The sequence below is a fragment of the Corvus moneduloides genome, chromosome 6 (assembly GCF_009650955.1).
Source record: "Corvus moneduloides isolate bCorMon1 chromosome 6, bCorMon1.pri, whole genome shotgun sequence".
In the NCBI taxonomy this organism is placed as follows: domain Eukaryota; kingdom Metazoa; phylum Chordata; class Aves; order Passeriformes; family Corvidae; genus Corvus; species Corvus moneduloides.
Window position 1 is genome coordinate 23,751,183 of NC_045481.1, and position 15,640 is coordinate 23,766,822.

Here is a 15,640-nt window from a genome sequence, read left to right on the forward strand (position 1 = left end):
GTCTTACAGATGGTAAACAAAGCTGCCTATCTGACTGCTGCTAACAGAACTGCAGTCAGGTCAGAGCAACACCATAAAGTGCCGTCAGATATTACCAGGATAAGTAGTGCTTGGAATTTGCTTGGGAACAAATTCCACAGTCCATTAAATCAGGATGCCTTCCTGTGAAACCACTCACCCTGTATCTTTGCTTCACAGATGCTTTTACATAGTGGCAGTGACTATATCCATACAAGTCAACACATATTTCAAAGTCTGTGAACTAAAAATATTGAATCTGGGATCAAAATTAACTTGTCTATTTCCCCTCCCTGCACCCCAAACTGGAGTAATAAAAAGCCATAAGTCTGTAAATCCACAGCCAAGGCCTTTACAGAAGAAAGAAGCAGAAACCTTCTGCCCAAGGTTTTTAGCTGATATCATACACTACCATGGTGTCAGTTTTGCAATAACATTACTAAAGCTTAAATTCCTCAGGGCAGCACAAGCATCTTGGGCCAAACAGACCTTGCTTTTAGGCACATGTCCCCTGTGACATCTGATAACAGGCACAAGCCTCCAGGTTCCCTTGGAACCAAACACTGCTTAAGAAAGATTCAAATCAACTTTAGGCTGGTCTCATTATTTTGCAGATGGAGGTCCTTTCAGATTACCAACATCACAGGGAGCTTATCCTGCAGAAACACCAGGGGAAAAGGCTAAGAAAGCTGGCAGAGACATTCTTTCCAGCAAGACTGATACTCAAGTTCTTAATTTTTGTAGTTCAACCAACTCTATTACATGAGGAAAAAGCATGATGTTCCACTTCATCAAATATCTACACCTGATTAATCCAAATCCCTCTAACAGCACTGCACTTGCAGCTCACTAAACAGATGCGCTTGCAGGCACTACAGCGTCAGTGAATACAGCAGGCAGGTTCTCAAGAAGATCCACATACAGAGACTAATCAATTTAACTGTTCTTTCAGCCAGAACATGCTCATTTTGCTACAGATTGTCAGAATTCACATTTAAATTCATCACATCCACTCTTGCATTCAACACCACACCAGAGGTTTTATTATCACCAGTTTCTGAAGTACTGAAACAATTTTAGTTTCCCTTCAAAATAGATACAAGATTATTTTAGCATCATATTTCAGAGGAGAAAAGAGCAAAATATCTAGTGAATTCAGCTCTCAGACAAATCTTTTCAATACAGTGTGCTTAAAGAGAGCTAAACAAACTCTCCAAACCAAGACACCACAAACCAGAGTAAGAACAGGAAATCAAAGCACAAACTTAAAACCAGCTTATGTCCAGCTATCAGGAATGACCAACAAAATCAGAGCCCAGGAAGGAAGAAAAACTAGACTTTAACTCCGTGAATAAAAAAGCAACCAACCATCCCTGTACCACATAGCTGACTAAAGGAGAAAATGGCCAGTGGTAAGAGATGCAAGGGAGTAGCTGTTCTCCTTAGTTACACCCGCCTTCCCTTGTCACACCAAAAACCTGTCCCCAGCACCTGAGTCCTCAGCACAGCGGATTATTAATTATATTGACTGAGGGATGCTAGCTGGCCTTCTTCTCATTCTTTCAGTCTGCAGGAATCATCTCAGCAATGAGAAGCTACTTGCCACACTTCTGACACACCACCAGTAAAAATGAAGGCAACTATAAAGTGTCTGGTTTTTGGGGCTACATCCATTCTCCAAAAGGTGTTCACAGTGAATACAGCCACAACATGGAGAAATGCAGCAAGATCAATCTAACACACCCTACAGGAGTAGGAAAGCCAATGCAATATGGAAAGAAATCAGGCATGATCCCTCCTTGCCTTTTCTCCCAGGAGGTTTTCATTCCCTCCTCCAAGGTGCCAGCTTTTGGGATGCCACACTGATAATAATCAATAAACACTCCAATACGTTTTTATTTGAACATTCAGTGTTCCCATATCCCTGATGAGGATTCATCAACTACTGCAGGTACCTGCATTAGTACCACTCCTGCTGGGACCCTGCCTGTGATACTCCCCTGGCTTTATCCTAGCATCATTAGAGCTAACCCAGGAGTAAGCAGACTTGAACAGCTCAAACCAGTCTTTATTTACATGCTCAGGATGGAACAAATAAGTAAAAGCACGTGGTTACAGAAGCATCACCATGCTTGGAGCAGGATGGTGAGAAAGCAAACTGTGACAAGGTCCTGAAGTCCCGTGATGGTAAATCACCCCCTCCTGCTGGGATGACAGGTTTTCTTCCACCAGTCTTCCACACAGTCACTGTATGACTCTCCGCAGGCCTGGCTAGGGCTGAGGAACAGGATTCCTCCCACAGAAGCACATGAAGAAGAAAGAGATACAGACTCTTTTAACCACGAGTGCATCCGTGATCGACCGGTCAGACCACTGTCACACGGCAGACGACCAGGAGGAGCTTAAATCACCGTGGGAGGGCAGCGTGCCCCGGGCGGTCGTAGGGGCCCACCTCGAGTCGGGTGAGCCCTGCCGGGCCCGGGGCCTCCTCCCAGCCTTGCTGCGGTGGGAGGAGAGGGACGATGTGGGTGTGAGGCAGAGCACAATCAGCAGCGCCGGGCCAAGCGCTCGAACGAAGGAAGACTGTCCTCCACCTTCTGAGCTAAGCCCCCACCTGATAAAGGAGAGCAAACCAGAAAAGCCGGGATCATGGAAAAACCCTAAAAACCCTCAGCCCTGGCCCCATGTTTGCTCTTCTGCCTGCCCCAACTCCCCTGCGGCGGCACCTCGATCCTTCTCTGGGTTCTGCTCAGGACAAACAACCTCACGGCCAATCCCGGGACAAGCATGCCCTGACGGACAGCGCTCGCTGTTCATTACTGTTCAGTGCTTCATGGCTGCGAACACCCCCAGAGCGAACGGCAGCTTCGTGCGAAGTTCCAGCGCCTGTAAATTGTTTACCGAGGCCAAGGCCAAACACTGCCCGCGAAAGGCCACCGCCGCCCCGCTGACGCAGCGCCCAGAGCCCGCCCGGTGTGGGCGCGGCCGCTCCCGCCCGCCGCGGCCGCACTTCCGCCATGGCGGCGGGGCGGGGCTGGGCCGGCATGGCGGCGCCGGCGGCGCTGCGGCGGTGGTGGATGTTGGCGGTGGGCGGCCGGACGAGGTACCGTTCCCTTGAGCACTCGGCCCCTTGGACCCTCTCTCGGGGACACGGAACGTCCCTGCCGCGCGGCAGGGGTTGGTGGCCGCAGGGGCCGGGCCCGCCGCCCGCTCCGGCGGCGCGGCGCGGACCCCTCTGAGGCGCCCCCTTTCCCTTCTCTCGAGGCAGCTGGTGTCCCGCTTCGCCGTGCCCAGGCCGAGCGCTGCCCAGGCCCCCGGCCGGCCCTGCCCTCGCAGCTGGCTCCCTGCTGCGCTGGGCGTCGTCCGTCTCCGAGCCGGGCCCGACGGAGAGCGGCCCTAGCGAAGGACAGGTCTTTCTCAGCGAGAGCTGCGTGAAGGTGGGGACTCTCGGAGGGGCTCGGGTGTCTCTGGGAGGGTTTCCACACTGCCTGCCCTGCCGTCGCGCAGGGGAGATGTTTGAATGTTCACCAGTTTGTTCAGCAGGCATTTTAATCTTCTTCCTTTTATTTATTTGCAGAGGCTGCTGGAAATCGCAGAAGGATCAGAGTTTCTCAGGCTGCAGGTGGAAGGAGGTGGCTGCTCTGGCTTCCAGTACAAGTTTTCCTTGGACACAGTTATCAATCCTGATGACAGGCAAGGACAAAGGAGCGTTGTGGTGCTCAGGTGTTACTGTTCTTGGCAAAAACGGCAGGAGGGGGATGTGTGAGATGATGGTACCTTACACTGAAGGGAAGAAGCCTGTGAAATAAGGAGCATGCTGAGGTTGCACTTCTCTGTAAGGTCTTTGGCACAGTTGATGGTTAAATATGCTGCTTTTTTTGCAGGGTGTTTGAGCAAGGTGGTGCCCGAGTGGTTGTGGATGTGGACAGCCTGGCCTTTGTGAAAGGTTCCATGGTGGACTTCAGCCAAGAGCTGATTCGAAGCTCCTTCCAGGTGGTGAGCAACCCCCAGGCAGAGAAGGGTTGCTCATGTGGGACTTCCTTCTCTGTCAAGTTCTGACTGGACTTGCCATGGATGGACACTGTTTGCAGACCCTTTTGGCAGTCTCCAGAGGGTTTATGTTTGTTCTTTTCCCTGCTGCTCCCTCTCATCTCCCTTACCCTGTGACACAGCTGTTACACATTACTGCAGCTGTGTGTGTGTTTGCACTGAGCCTGCCTCCAAGACTTGTTGGCCTTCCCTTCAGAAACGATGAAGTAACCATGAGCACGCACCCAGGAGCATCTTCAGCGCCTTGTGAACCACTGGCCAGGTGGTGCTGACTTGCCTGGCCTCTCCTGAATGTGGAACTACCTAATTGTCTCTGCGAGAGAAGGCTGTACATATATATATATGTGTGTGTGTGTGTTTATCAAAAGTTCTTACTTATAAAAGTCTATGAGATTGATTGGTATTGTTAGTGCATTTACATGTGGGTAGAATCTGGATTCTTTCAGGCTAATGTTGCTTATTCCATGTCTTCCAAGTGAATGGGACTTGGAGTGTTTCTCACGTGTACCTCCCAGGGTTGCTGGCCCCCCACTGCCCAGCTTACAGTGGGCTTTTCCAGATACTTTGCTCTTTTCTTGCTGAACAGGATTCTCTTGGTCCCAGGAACCTATGGTGGCTTTGCTGTAAGTTCCTGGGATGATGGTTTTTATTTGTTCAGAGTAAGTGAAACCAAAAAATTTGAGATAGAAAGAATTAATAGCTTATGTCTTTTATATATAGAAAAAGAAAAGCCTTGTGTATATATAAAAAAATAAATTACACAGCTCTCAATGCTCCAGTGCTATTTTAGGCTCTTCCTAAGCCTGACTTGGAATTTTAGGTCCTACAGACTCTCGGGTTTCATAGTGTGGTTGCTGCCTGCTCTTGCCAGCAGGAAGGGGAAGTTAAGGTGATACAGACAGAGAGCTGGAGTACTGCATGAGGGTTCGCAGGTCCTGTTGACTTAAAGTTGTCTGGGAAGCTTTTCCATAACTTGCTTTACCATTTAGTCTCTGTCTAACATGCCTGGTTTGATGAAAGGCTGGAATAGGTCCATTCCTTTCTAAGACTCCCATGGAATGGGAAGTCTAGAAGTTTCCAGAATAACATCCTTTCGATTAGTCATTTTCTGTAGTTTTTTATCTGCCACTAGATGTCTTTTAAGTCAGTGATTCACCTGCTTCTGGATGAAAGGAGAGATGGGGAAGCTATTTTTGTTCCCTCTTTTTTCTTTTATCTGATCATAATCAAATTGTTTAAGACTTGAGTCTTTCACGTGAGTGTGGGAGCACTGCATGACTTCAGTCTCAAGGGAACTGCCTATGGCAAACCGTGAGCTTTTCAAGGCTCCATGCCACAGGCATTTTTTGTTAAGCTTCCCAAATGCCTTTTTAAACTATTTAGTAGTCCCTATGTTCAGCACTGTTTTGCCTATTTATTTCTAGTGCTCAGAGTTGATAGCCAGCTAGTTTCAGTTCCATCAGCAGATGTTACAGGAGCTCATACATGATTTGCTCTGACTTTGTCACACAGGGATGCACATGGATAGGATGTGGAGCAGTGGCTCTTTCCGTTTAGCCCTTTCCATTTCCTGCAGTCAACAATGTCTGCCTAGTTATGTTGCTATCAAAGAGAGCTATCATGCTCTGTAGAAGGGAGTAAAAGGATGTGGTTAAAAGACTTGCCTAAACCCCTGCAGGATGTTTTAACCCTACTCTTATGTTCCCAGATCTTGAAGGTGATGTCAGCCAGAACTGCCTTTGAAAAGTGTAAGACCTTAAAGCTTGTGTGGGTAGAATACATTAGATAACTCAATTTCTTTCAGCTGGGATAGCTATAAGTTGGCCAGAGGAGTTGCTTTCTGTATCAGGAAGGTCCATTCTTGATCCATTTCTCACAGACTGATCTAGGTCAAGTCTCTTTTGGGATCTTTTATGGGAAATAAAAGTGCAGCAGTAGTGCTGGCAGGTAGCAAACCAGCAGCTACCAAGGCTTTTCTTCCCTGGACTAAAGCCAGCCTTCAGCCCCTGTAAACACGCTGGCTTCATCTTGGATTACTGTTCTTGCTAAGTGTAAACGTGCCGTGTCTGTTCAACATAGCCAGGTTCCACTTGCCTACACTTGCTCTACGCCCATGCAGTAGCTGGAAGTGCTGTCCACGTGGAGTGCTGCCCCTTTCAGAGGGTCTGCCTCTCCCTCGAAGGGGCTATGCAGGGGATAAGGCTTTGGTGCCCACCAGTGTCACTTGCAGCCTTGCTGTGAAGCTCACGTGTGATTCAGTCTGCCCGCGGTCCTGGCAGTACTGCTCTGACTGCACTAGGTGGACCCCTTACTCCTTGGGACTCACTGCACCGGACATACACAGGCATTCTGGGGTGAGGATGGATCTGCTCCGTTCAGGACCTAAGCAAGAGCAGAAGTTTCTTTGCAGCTGTGTGTTTTGGAGGCAGGCTGGTATTGCTGCAGTGTGGTCCTTAGATCAGAGAAAATGCTAGGAGCTGGAGAGATTCCAGCCCATACACCGTGTTGCTCTTGGCTTCCTAGTCCTGCTTCTTGGCAGAAGGTGTAACCTATTGGCCAAAGCTACTGGTTTTCCAGTTCCCATTAGGGAATGGGTGTAAAGGGTTGTCTGTCACCTCGAGTTGTCCTGGCTTTTTTGAAGTCTGTCAGTACATCAGAACTTCTGTCAATGTTAGGAAGTCAGCAAAGGGGTTCTTGTTGACAGCAGGGTACTGTGGAACTAAACCACTACAGGTACAAAGGTGATCTTGGTGTATTTTGGCTGTGTAGGCAGAAAAGGCTAGATCTTGGTTCCTACTGAGAAAACCTAACCTGTCAAGGTTTGTGCTCTGAATAGGTGACAAAGATGGCACCACAGTGTAGCCTGTGGGGCAAGACCCGTGGTGCCAAGAGAAGGACACGGAAGATTAGACAGGGGATTTGATTCTGCCGCAACCATGAAGGGCTACGAAGGCATGCCTGCAGGAGGTCTTTAGTGTGGGAATAGATGGCAGCCCTTGTACTGAACCACTGAGAAGAAGCTGAAGGAGCTGGAGGTGCTGCCTTTGCTTTGTGGCAAATGAGAAACTGCAGTGGAAAATCTTTCTCTGCTCCCACATAAAGAAGGAGGATTCTCTCAGTTCACCCACCTGACAAGGAATGAATGATCAAGAAAGATATTTATGGAAGCCTTAAGATGAAACTTCAAGGGAAAAGGGCACAGTCATCAGTGTCACTGACAAGAAGGTAGAAGAAGATGGAATAGAAATTCTCCCTTTGGTGAGAGCTTCTGGAAGCTCTGTAGAGGCTTGTTGGTAGACGACCAGCACATCCTGAGCCTGTGACTGGCTCTGTTCTTCAGATTCAGTATCTACCATGGCCTATTAACTGAGGGTCCCACTTCAAGGCCTCAAGCCAGGCAGTGGTAGGGAAATAGGAGATCTTTGTTACGCCCTTTTTTTCGTGGTTTAGGGATATGCATAAGGGTGCTGTGCTTGTGTTGGTGGGCCCCTGTGTGGTATCATTTACTACAAAGAGCATTTTGAGATGAGTGGCTACAATAAGACCAATGGCCAACCCAAGGTGAGCGTTTAGGGGAATAACCGTCCCTCTCACCCATACATTTTCATCTGCAAAATTTCACTAATCTCAGACCTTTCACTTGTGAAATTATACATCTCTACAGAGCTGCTGGGTGAGTCAGGAAGACAACTAGGGTTGAGGAACCAGTACCCTCTGGATGACACCCACTGGGGCTTCTGCTTCTCCCACACAGTAATGTAATTTCTTACCACCTTAAGGGCTTGTCTGAATCCAGCACCTGGGGGAGGAATCACTGAGCAGTGGAGGAGGCAATAATGGGAAAGCAGAAATGCATGAAAGAAGGCTTCTCTTGTCTGTGTCCCACGCTGTGAAGGCACGTGCTTTGTACCAAGACTGTCTTCAGCCTTACAAACATTTTAAACATCTGGTGGCAGCTGCAAGTGAAAAACCGTTTTTTTAAATTGAGTTTTTACAGTGTGAACAGTTCCACTGTTCACACTGTAAGCTGGGACTGGTCAGTGGAGTTTATTCCATTATAGAATATTCTGAGTTGGAAGGGACCCACAAGGATCATTGAGTCCAACTCCTGGCCCCACACAGGATAGCCCCAAGATTCACATGTACCTGAGAGCATTGTCCAAATTCTTCTTGAACTCTGGCAGGCTTGGTGCTGTAATCATTTCCCTGAGGAGCCTAATCCAGTCCCAGTCGCCCTCTGGACAAAGAATCTTTTCCTGATATCTAACCTAAACCTCCCCTGATACATGCCGTTTCCTTGGGTCCTGTCACTGGTCACCACGGAGAAGAGATCGGTGTCTAACACTCCTCTTCACAAGGAAGTTGTAACTGCAGTGAGGTTTCCCTTCAGTCTCCTCCAGGCTGAGCAGTGACCAAGTGACCTCAGCCACTCCTCATATGGCTTCCCTTCAAGGCCCTTCACCATCTTCATTGCCCTTGTTTGGACACTCTCTAATAGCATTATATCCTTCTTATATTGTGGCACCAAAACTGCCCCCAGGACTTGAGGTGAGGCTGCCCCAGTGCAGAGCGGAGTGGGACAATCCCCTCCCTTGCCTGGTGGGTGATGCTGTGCCTGATGCACCCCAGGACATGCTTGGCCTTCCTGGCTGCCAGGGCACTGCTGGCTCTGATTCAACTTGCCATCAGTCAGGACCACCTGGTCCCTTTCCATGGGGCTGCTCTTGGGAGTTCAGGGACAAATTCAGAGCAAGTGTGCTGTATTTCCTGATGAGCTGCTACAACTCCTGCTTAAGGACTGAACCAAACATTGTCTCCACTAGCAAATACCACCATCAGATTCATTAACAGAGAGTGTGAGAGCATGTGCAGTGTTTTTCTTGTTTCCTTTTCTTTGCCTGTTTCCATGCGCACCAGCCAAAGCTCTCACCATGCTTCTCTGGAACGGGCCATAGCTGCCAGAGAAACTGGCAGTAAAGGACAACCTTGTGTAATGGTGTGTTTGATACAGCTGTCAGCCAGCCTGGATAAAGAAGCACAGTTCAAGGACACGGAGCATTGGCAAGAATAAACTGCAGCCACCTGTATTGTATCCAACTTCTGTTTGGGAAGCTTTTTATTGGCTTTTTTTTTCTTTTTTTTTTCTTTTTCTTTCTTCTTTTTTTTCTTTTTTTTTTTAAGAGGATGAATCCCTGAACCAAATGCCATTAGGGGCTACGTAGAGGAATAATGGTGCAGTTCAGATCCCGCTGGGTTCTAAGGAATATGTTTGCTCTGCATGGTTTCCAGGATCAGGCTGCAACTGGCTTTGATCTGTGCAGATACCTGCCTGGGAAACAGCTCAGTAGATCATGAACCTGGGGTTGGTTTAGTATCCAACTGTGGACAGAAATATTGTGTGAGTCAGTTGAAGCTGTTCATGACGGTGAGATGGGCCATTACACCAAGGCTGTGATTCCGCAACCCATGGGGAGCAGTTTGTGTACAGCACTTTCTGCCGCTGGCCTTCCCAGAACTTGTATGGCTCTTAATATTTCCTGCTTGAGCAATAAGAGTTTATGGTCCTAGTCTTTGTTGTTGATTAGAACCCAAGTTTGTGCTCCTGTTTTAATCAGTGCTCATTTACCTTTGGCATCCTTCAGAGGAACAGAATGGTATGTCTTTCAGTTGCCATGGAAACAGCGAGACTAAATGCACATTTCCATGGCAACCTGCCATTATCTTCAGCTCTATCTGTGGGTCTCATTTTCTGACCATGGGGGTGGGGTGATGGAACTTCATCGCTTAAAAAAAATTTTAAAAAGATTAAAAAAGAGAAAGATGCTACCACCATCATCACCACCCCCTTTCCTCCTTTGGCTCAGGCTTGGGGCTGAGAGAGACCCATGACTACTCCAAGGCTCCGAGGTACTCTCTTCAGCTTCTTCTCCCCTTCACCCTCTAAAAATAGATACATTCAGAACAATTTGATGACAATGTTCCAGCACTTCTCTAAATTCTTTGTTTCTTCAACTAATGTTCCTAGCAAAGGCCCTTGAAGTTAATTGAACTTTCCAACGGGTTCCAAAGGTCAAAGTGTCCCAGCTTCTTTTGGTCCAAAGGGCCAAGGGTTAATTACAGGGTCTAAGACTCCAAGGAGAAGAAGCCTTTGTCTGCTGTGGCTGGAGGCACCAGGGCACATCACATTAACCTCAGGAGTGAGGGATGTTCCTTCAACGGGGGCAGCTTGTGCTGTTGCAGGCGGCAGCACCCATCAGAGAACTAGGGATCAAAGGCAATGCTTATCTGTTCTGTGTGTGACTCAGGGGATACAGGGCAGAGAAAACAGTTATATGCTTATGATGCGTCTAGCAGTCCACCAGCCAGAAGTGCTTCTGGCCACTGCTAAAGTTTCTGCCTCCCCCAGCCACTGAGTCAGGAAAAGGACAAAATCTGCTGTACTTTGAGCAATTGCACACAGCTGTTCCTTAAGCCCGTTTTCATTATTCTTGTTCTAGCTGGCTTGACCTTTAGCTAATTCCTTTTATTCATGGTCTAATCTTGATTACTGAGGGGAAAAGCTTGTGTTTTGCACAGTTCTAGCCTGATGCAATAGTTATCAAGGGAGAGGATGTGGTAGAACTCTCCTTCTACATCTGCCCCACTAGTCTTTCCCACATGCTGAAGCAGAGGATGATAAAGCTCTGTCCATTCAGAAGTCAGCATGGAAACAGAGGTGGTCTTCACAACAGGTCAGCCAGGTAAGGCAGGTGCTGCTCAAGCACGACGGTTTTTCCTTGCGATAGCTGATCATATGTGACAAAGAGCTGTCACAGTCAGCCTGGGTTTGTTGTTTCATCAAGGGGAAGAACAAAGACCAGTGAGTCCTCTACATTGCTGAACTTGTAGAATTTCACCCTGGAAAGATTACTGCCTGGACACACTGCCAAGGTTTGGCTCGGAGCTATTGCTCGAAAGACACTGAGAATGTTCTCTGAAATGTGGGGACCTCCCTAGGTGCTGAGCACTGGGACAAACTCTGTGTGATTTGCATGGACAGAAGTTTGCTGGGGATGTGCTGCTGGTGCTGGGCCAGGCTGGCTTGGCCCCATGGCCTGGCTTGGGCTAGGACCTACAGGAGGTTTTCGTGCTGGCTCAGCCGTAGCCCTGCAGTCATGACTCAGAGCCCCACAGCCAGGGTGGCTTTAGGTGCTTCCCCTCCTCTCAATAGCAGCTGAGCAGGCACTGACTGAGGGAGTGACAGGGCCCCCTCTTCATCTTCTCCTTGGCATCCTCTGATGTGTCCAGCTGAGGCCGTGCTTTGGCCAGCATGTTGGGCAGGTTGTGTGGCAGGCTTCCTTTCATCTCCCTGCCTGTCCATGCATGATTGCCACAAACTTCAGACATGGAAGATTTGTATTAAATATAGGAACTTTACAGGGAAGAGCTAATAGCATTTGGAAGAGAAAATTCAGTAGCTGCCTTTGGTGACAAAGGCAGAAGTAATGGGGCAATGCTATTGTTAGCAGAACTTATCTACCAGTGTCTGCAAAAGCTTAGTGGGGAGCAGGAAAGCAGTAGGACTGTGTGGCAGATACCTTGGCTGCTTAATAAAATGCTTTCCTCTGCTGCCGCTGTCCTATGTTCCCTGATAACAGGCATAGGCCAGAAATAGGACTGCCATGGTGAAAGAATTTACTTAATCCTCTTCGAGCTAAGCAAAAATGTATCAGTGAAGAGCCAATTCACAGGGCAGAGCTGAATTACATGAAAGAAAATTGTGTCTGCAAATCAAATAGAGCTCAAAGCATTATGAGAGAGCAAAGGCAAAACAGGACAGTTTGGGAGAAGGGGGAATAGCCCAGAGAGATGCTTAGGGGTGAAAGGCAACAGGAGGTATATGCTAAGCCTCCCCCAGCTCTGCTATGGAAGCACAGTTTGGTGGGTGGATGAAGCTCTCAGAAAGTGGGAGGGCACTTAGAGTTGTCCGGGTATTGTAAGAGGCAGAAGAACCTGGTAAGACCTGGGAGACTCTGAGAAGACAAGAACTGGTGAAGAGTTGGTGTGTAGTTCATGTAGACAAAAATGAAAGGGATGGAGGAACAAAGAGTAGGCAGATAGACCAAGGGAATGAAAGGCCTGAGCAGAGCATGTGCCCATGCCTGTTGGGCACCTGTCCCCACAAGATACTACTGTTGGGGGTGCCAGATCTATGAAGTCATTTACCTGCTCTTCTCTGTTTATGAACTTTGAATGGCAACTGTCTGTGCAGAAGGACCATCAACGAACTGAAACTGCCAAAGTCTCAGGTGAAAACCAGACCTGCCAAAGGACTGGAACATTACTTGCTTTCCAAGAACTGGGCCCCACTGGCCTGGAGAAAAGGCAGCAGATCTGAAAAGCAAGGGTGCACAGAGCCTTGGTCATTGTTTTATATGCTTAGGAGCAAGGGCTAGTTCTCCAAAGCAGTAAAGGCTCCTGTTGTAAGAATTTGAGAATCAGACTTCTGCTGCTTGAGGATGCTTTCTTCTAAAGTATGCTGGGCTTTGTGGGTTGATGTTCTTTTGATCTGTCCTGGATGAGATAATTTTACTGGGCAGATGAGACTACTCAGTTTGGGGGACTTCCGGAAGACTGAGCCTTGGGGATGGGCAGGGATGTCCTAGCTCCCCTGGAGCTGCAAACGCCAAGTAGTTCAGCAGAACAGCTTATTGAGAGAGTTGTTCATCCCAAGACAAAATGAGGGCACACTTTCCACAGCATGTCCTATGCTGGGCACAGAGAAGTCTCACTCACTGCCTGAGCTCCTCACTTAATGATCAGATGTGAAGGGCTTGCTACACATGACCCTGCAAACTACCTCTTGCCCAGAGGGACCTGATTGCATCCTCCCAGGGAAGTTGATTTATGTAACTTCTTTTGGAGTCTGTGCTTCTTTTGCCCCCTCTCCTCTTGTTCATGTTTTTCAGATACATTTGATTTATACATGCTCATTCCCTTCCTCACAGGAATGAGTTTTGGTGTATGTCAGTTGCGTGAGAGAAAAATTTATAGAGCAAGCTGCAGAGGAAAGCAGCTGGGATCTTTCTTAGAAAAGCCGCAGTCGTTAATTATAGGAGTCTAACTAAACCTCAGCTCAGGCAAAAAGCATTTTCTAGATCTCCCTGCTTTCTTTTGTATCTTCCTGCACAAGTTGTCACATCAAAGTCAGGATTCAGGAACGAGTGAAAACAACACCCACCTTTTTACATAAAAAAGGGATGCTGGGTGCCAGGGAGCAGCTCTCTTTCTGGCTCCCTCTTCTCACAAACTGGTGTGAGGGGCACTGCACCACTCCCCAGCAAGGGCTGCAGGCAGTGTTTGTCTGTCCCTTGGGCTTGCTCATGCTTATTCCCTGCAGCATGGCGATTCAGCTGCTACCTTACTAAAGTCTTTCAGGTCTGATCTAAACATCTGCTTTCTCTCCCCAGCTCAATTCTGTGCAGGTAGGCCTGTTCCTTGGGACAGCAGGTTTCCCAAGAATACATTTTATTAGTGGAGTCACTGCAGAGCTGGGTATCTGGGTCCCAAACATCTTCCTGTGTGCACCACTGGCAGTGTCAGCAGCACTGGAGAAGATTTTCTCTGTATGAATTTACCCCAGGGGAAGAGAGGGAGGAGACATAACCTGGACGTCCTTAAAAGCCTAATACGTCCCATGTGTATGCCTCTCTGATATGTTTTTGGCTGATGATCCCAGTAGAGGCCGTGCCATTCAGAGACTGCCTACACAGATAGCTTGTCTTAACTTGGCCAACTTGCTCGTAACCTTTGCTCATGTCACCTCATGTAATACTGAGATAAGAGTATCAGCAGGAGTCTGTCTGCATTAACAGCTAGGAGATACTAAGAGGAAAGAACTGGGAACATACCTAGGGTAGATAAAGCTGATTTGGGGTCTTTGACAAAGGAAATTGTTATATGTTTTCCTCAGAGTTTCACAGGGTTGCCAGGACATGTGTGTGCCTAACCAAGGGCACTGTCATCAGAAGCTGATTTGGGCGCCCCAGATGGATGTTCACAGCCTCTTGCTGGGGCTTGGACAGGGAGAGAAAGGAAGGGAGGCCCTGGTTCACTTATTAAGAGGCATTCTCTCGCTACTGTCTTTCTGCTGCTCAAAGGAGAAGGCAGAATCCGTACTTGATAAGAGCCTTTTGCCTGCACTGAGACCCCTCTTAAAAGCTGCTAAACATTAAAAAATAAGAAAGAAAAAATTCTGAGAGCACTTTGATAGTCCTCACAAGAAGGTGAAACAGAAGAGCCTTTGAGCTGCACATAAGAAAGACTGGTGAAGCTGAAATCTGGCAACAGTTCCCAGCTGGTGAGGGAGGTGCTTTTCTGCTGCAAGCTCCTGTCATGACTGATGCAGAGACAGAGAGAGGAAAAGCACAGAATCCTCTGTAGGCAATAACTAGCACCTCAAAACCCCCGGGGTGTCAGTGGGATGGGGAGGCCGAGCCAGTACTCATCCTCTGCTTTCCCACAGGGGCTTGGCCCTGGGCTCACCCCAGCAGAGGCACCCAGCCTCACCACATCATGCCTCCTCCTGCAGGACCCCTTCCCACTGCGGGAACCTCCCAGCCAGGCAGATTTCCCCTGCTTTGCATCCTCCCAGGTTTCCATAGCAATCGGCGGTGGCAGCTGTGCGGAGAAGTCAATGGAGGGAAATGAGGGTTCCTTCCCATCCTGGGCCAGCTGAAGGCTTGGGAGAACAGGACCATCCTGATGCTTCTGATGAAGGTAGCAAGACCCAGGCTGTGCCAGTTCACCCCCAGCCAGGCCAGGGCACAAGAATGTGATGGGAATGCGCAGCTCCTAGGGCTCTGCAGGGCAGGTTTTGGGGGACTGCATGTACCCCAGAGCTATCCCCACACACACCCTGCCTTGCTAGCAAGCTACTGATACTGAACTGATGCCACCCCTGATTTTGTGTCTTCTTCCATAGCCTCCGTGTCTTTCACCCCTCAGCCTGCACTGTTTTTCCCCCCTTGGCACATTGTCAGTCACTGAGGTCAGAAATTAATCTTTAGCTTTAATGGAAAACATTTTAGAGGGAGGCAGGGAGGGTGGAGAGTGGAGTGGCACAGACAGCCTTGAAAGCAGAATTTTTATTTCTAGGATGGGGCAACAGGGCACTGGAGTAAAACCTCAGGGAGGGAGAAGAGGGAGGGGAATACAGGTATTCAAGACAGTACTCCAGCAGAAAGAGAAGGAGCATCCTGGGTAAGCTCCCTGTACTCTTGGCTCCATGGGGAGACTAAATTTCATTATCTGCTAACCCATCCCTACTCCTCCATACACAGATAGGAGGAAGGGGGAGACCTGCCCATGCAAACCAAATGGAAAACTTGGGGGAGTACATGCAAAAAATAAAATGAAAATGTCAATTTGAACCCCAAATGTTTCATATTATTTAGCTTAAAAAAAAAAAAAGGTTATTTTTGAAATGGAACTGTTGTGTTGAAAGAAAGCCAAGCTACTTCATTTGTAAAATGTCCAAACATAATGTTTTGACATTTTCAGGAAAAAAATTGTCCCATACTTTTTCAGACCA

At 48.2% G+C, this 15,640-nt stretch overlaps 1 protein-coding gene across 1 annotated transcript; it reads left to right on the forward strand.

The window, feature by feature from the left end:
- Positions 1-3,024: 3,024 nt before the first annotated feature.
- ISCA2 (iron-sulfur cluster assembly 2) lies at positions 3,025-4,839 on the forward strand. The gene is made up of 4 exons (XM_032111200.1): positions 3,025-3,121; positions 3,287-3,455; positions 3,596-3,711; positions 3,903-4,839. The coding sequence occupies exons 1-4, from the start codon at positions 3,036-3,038 to the stop codon at positions 4,075-4,077; spliced, it is 546 nt and encodes a 181-aa protein (XP_031967091.1). The 5' UTR covers positions 3,025-3,035; the 3' UTR covers positions 4,078-4,839.
- Positions 4,840-15,640: the final 10,801 nt, after the last annotated feature.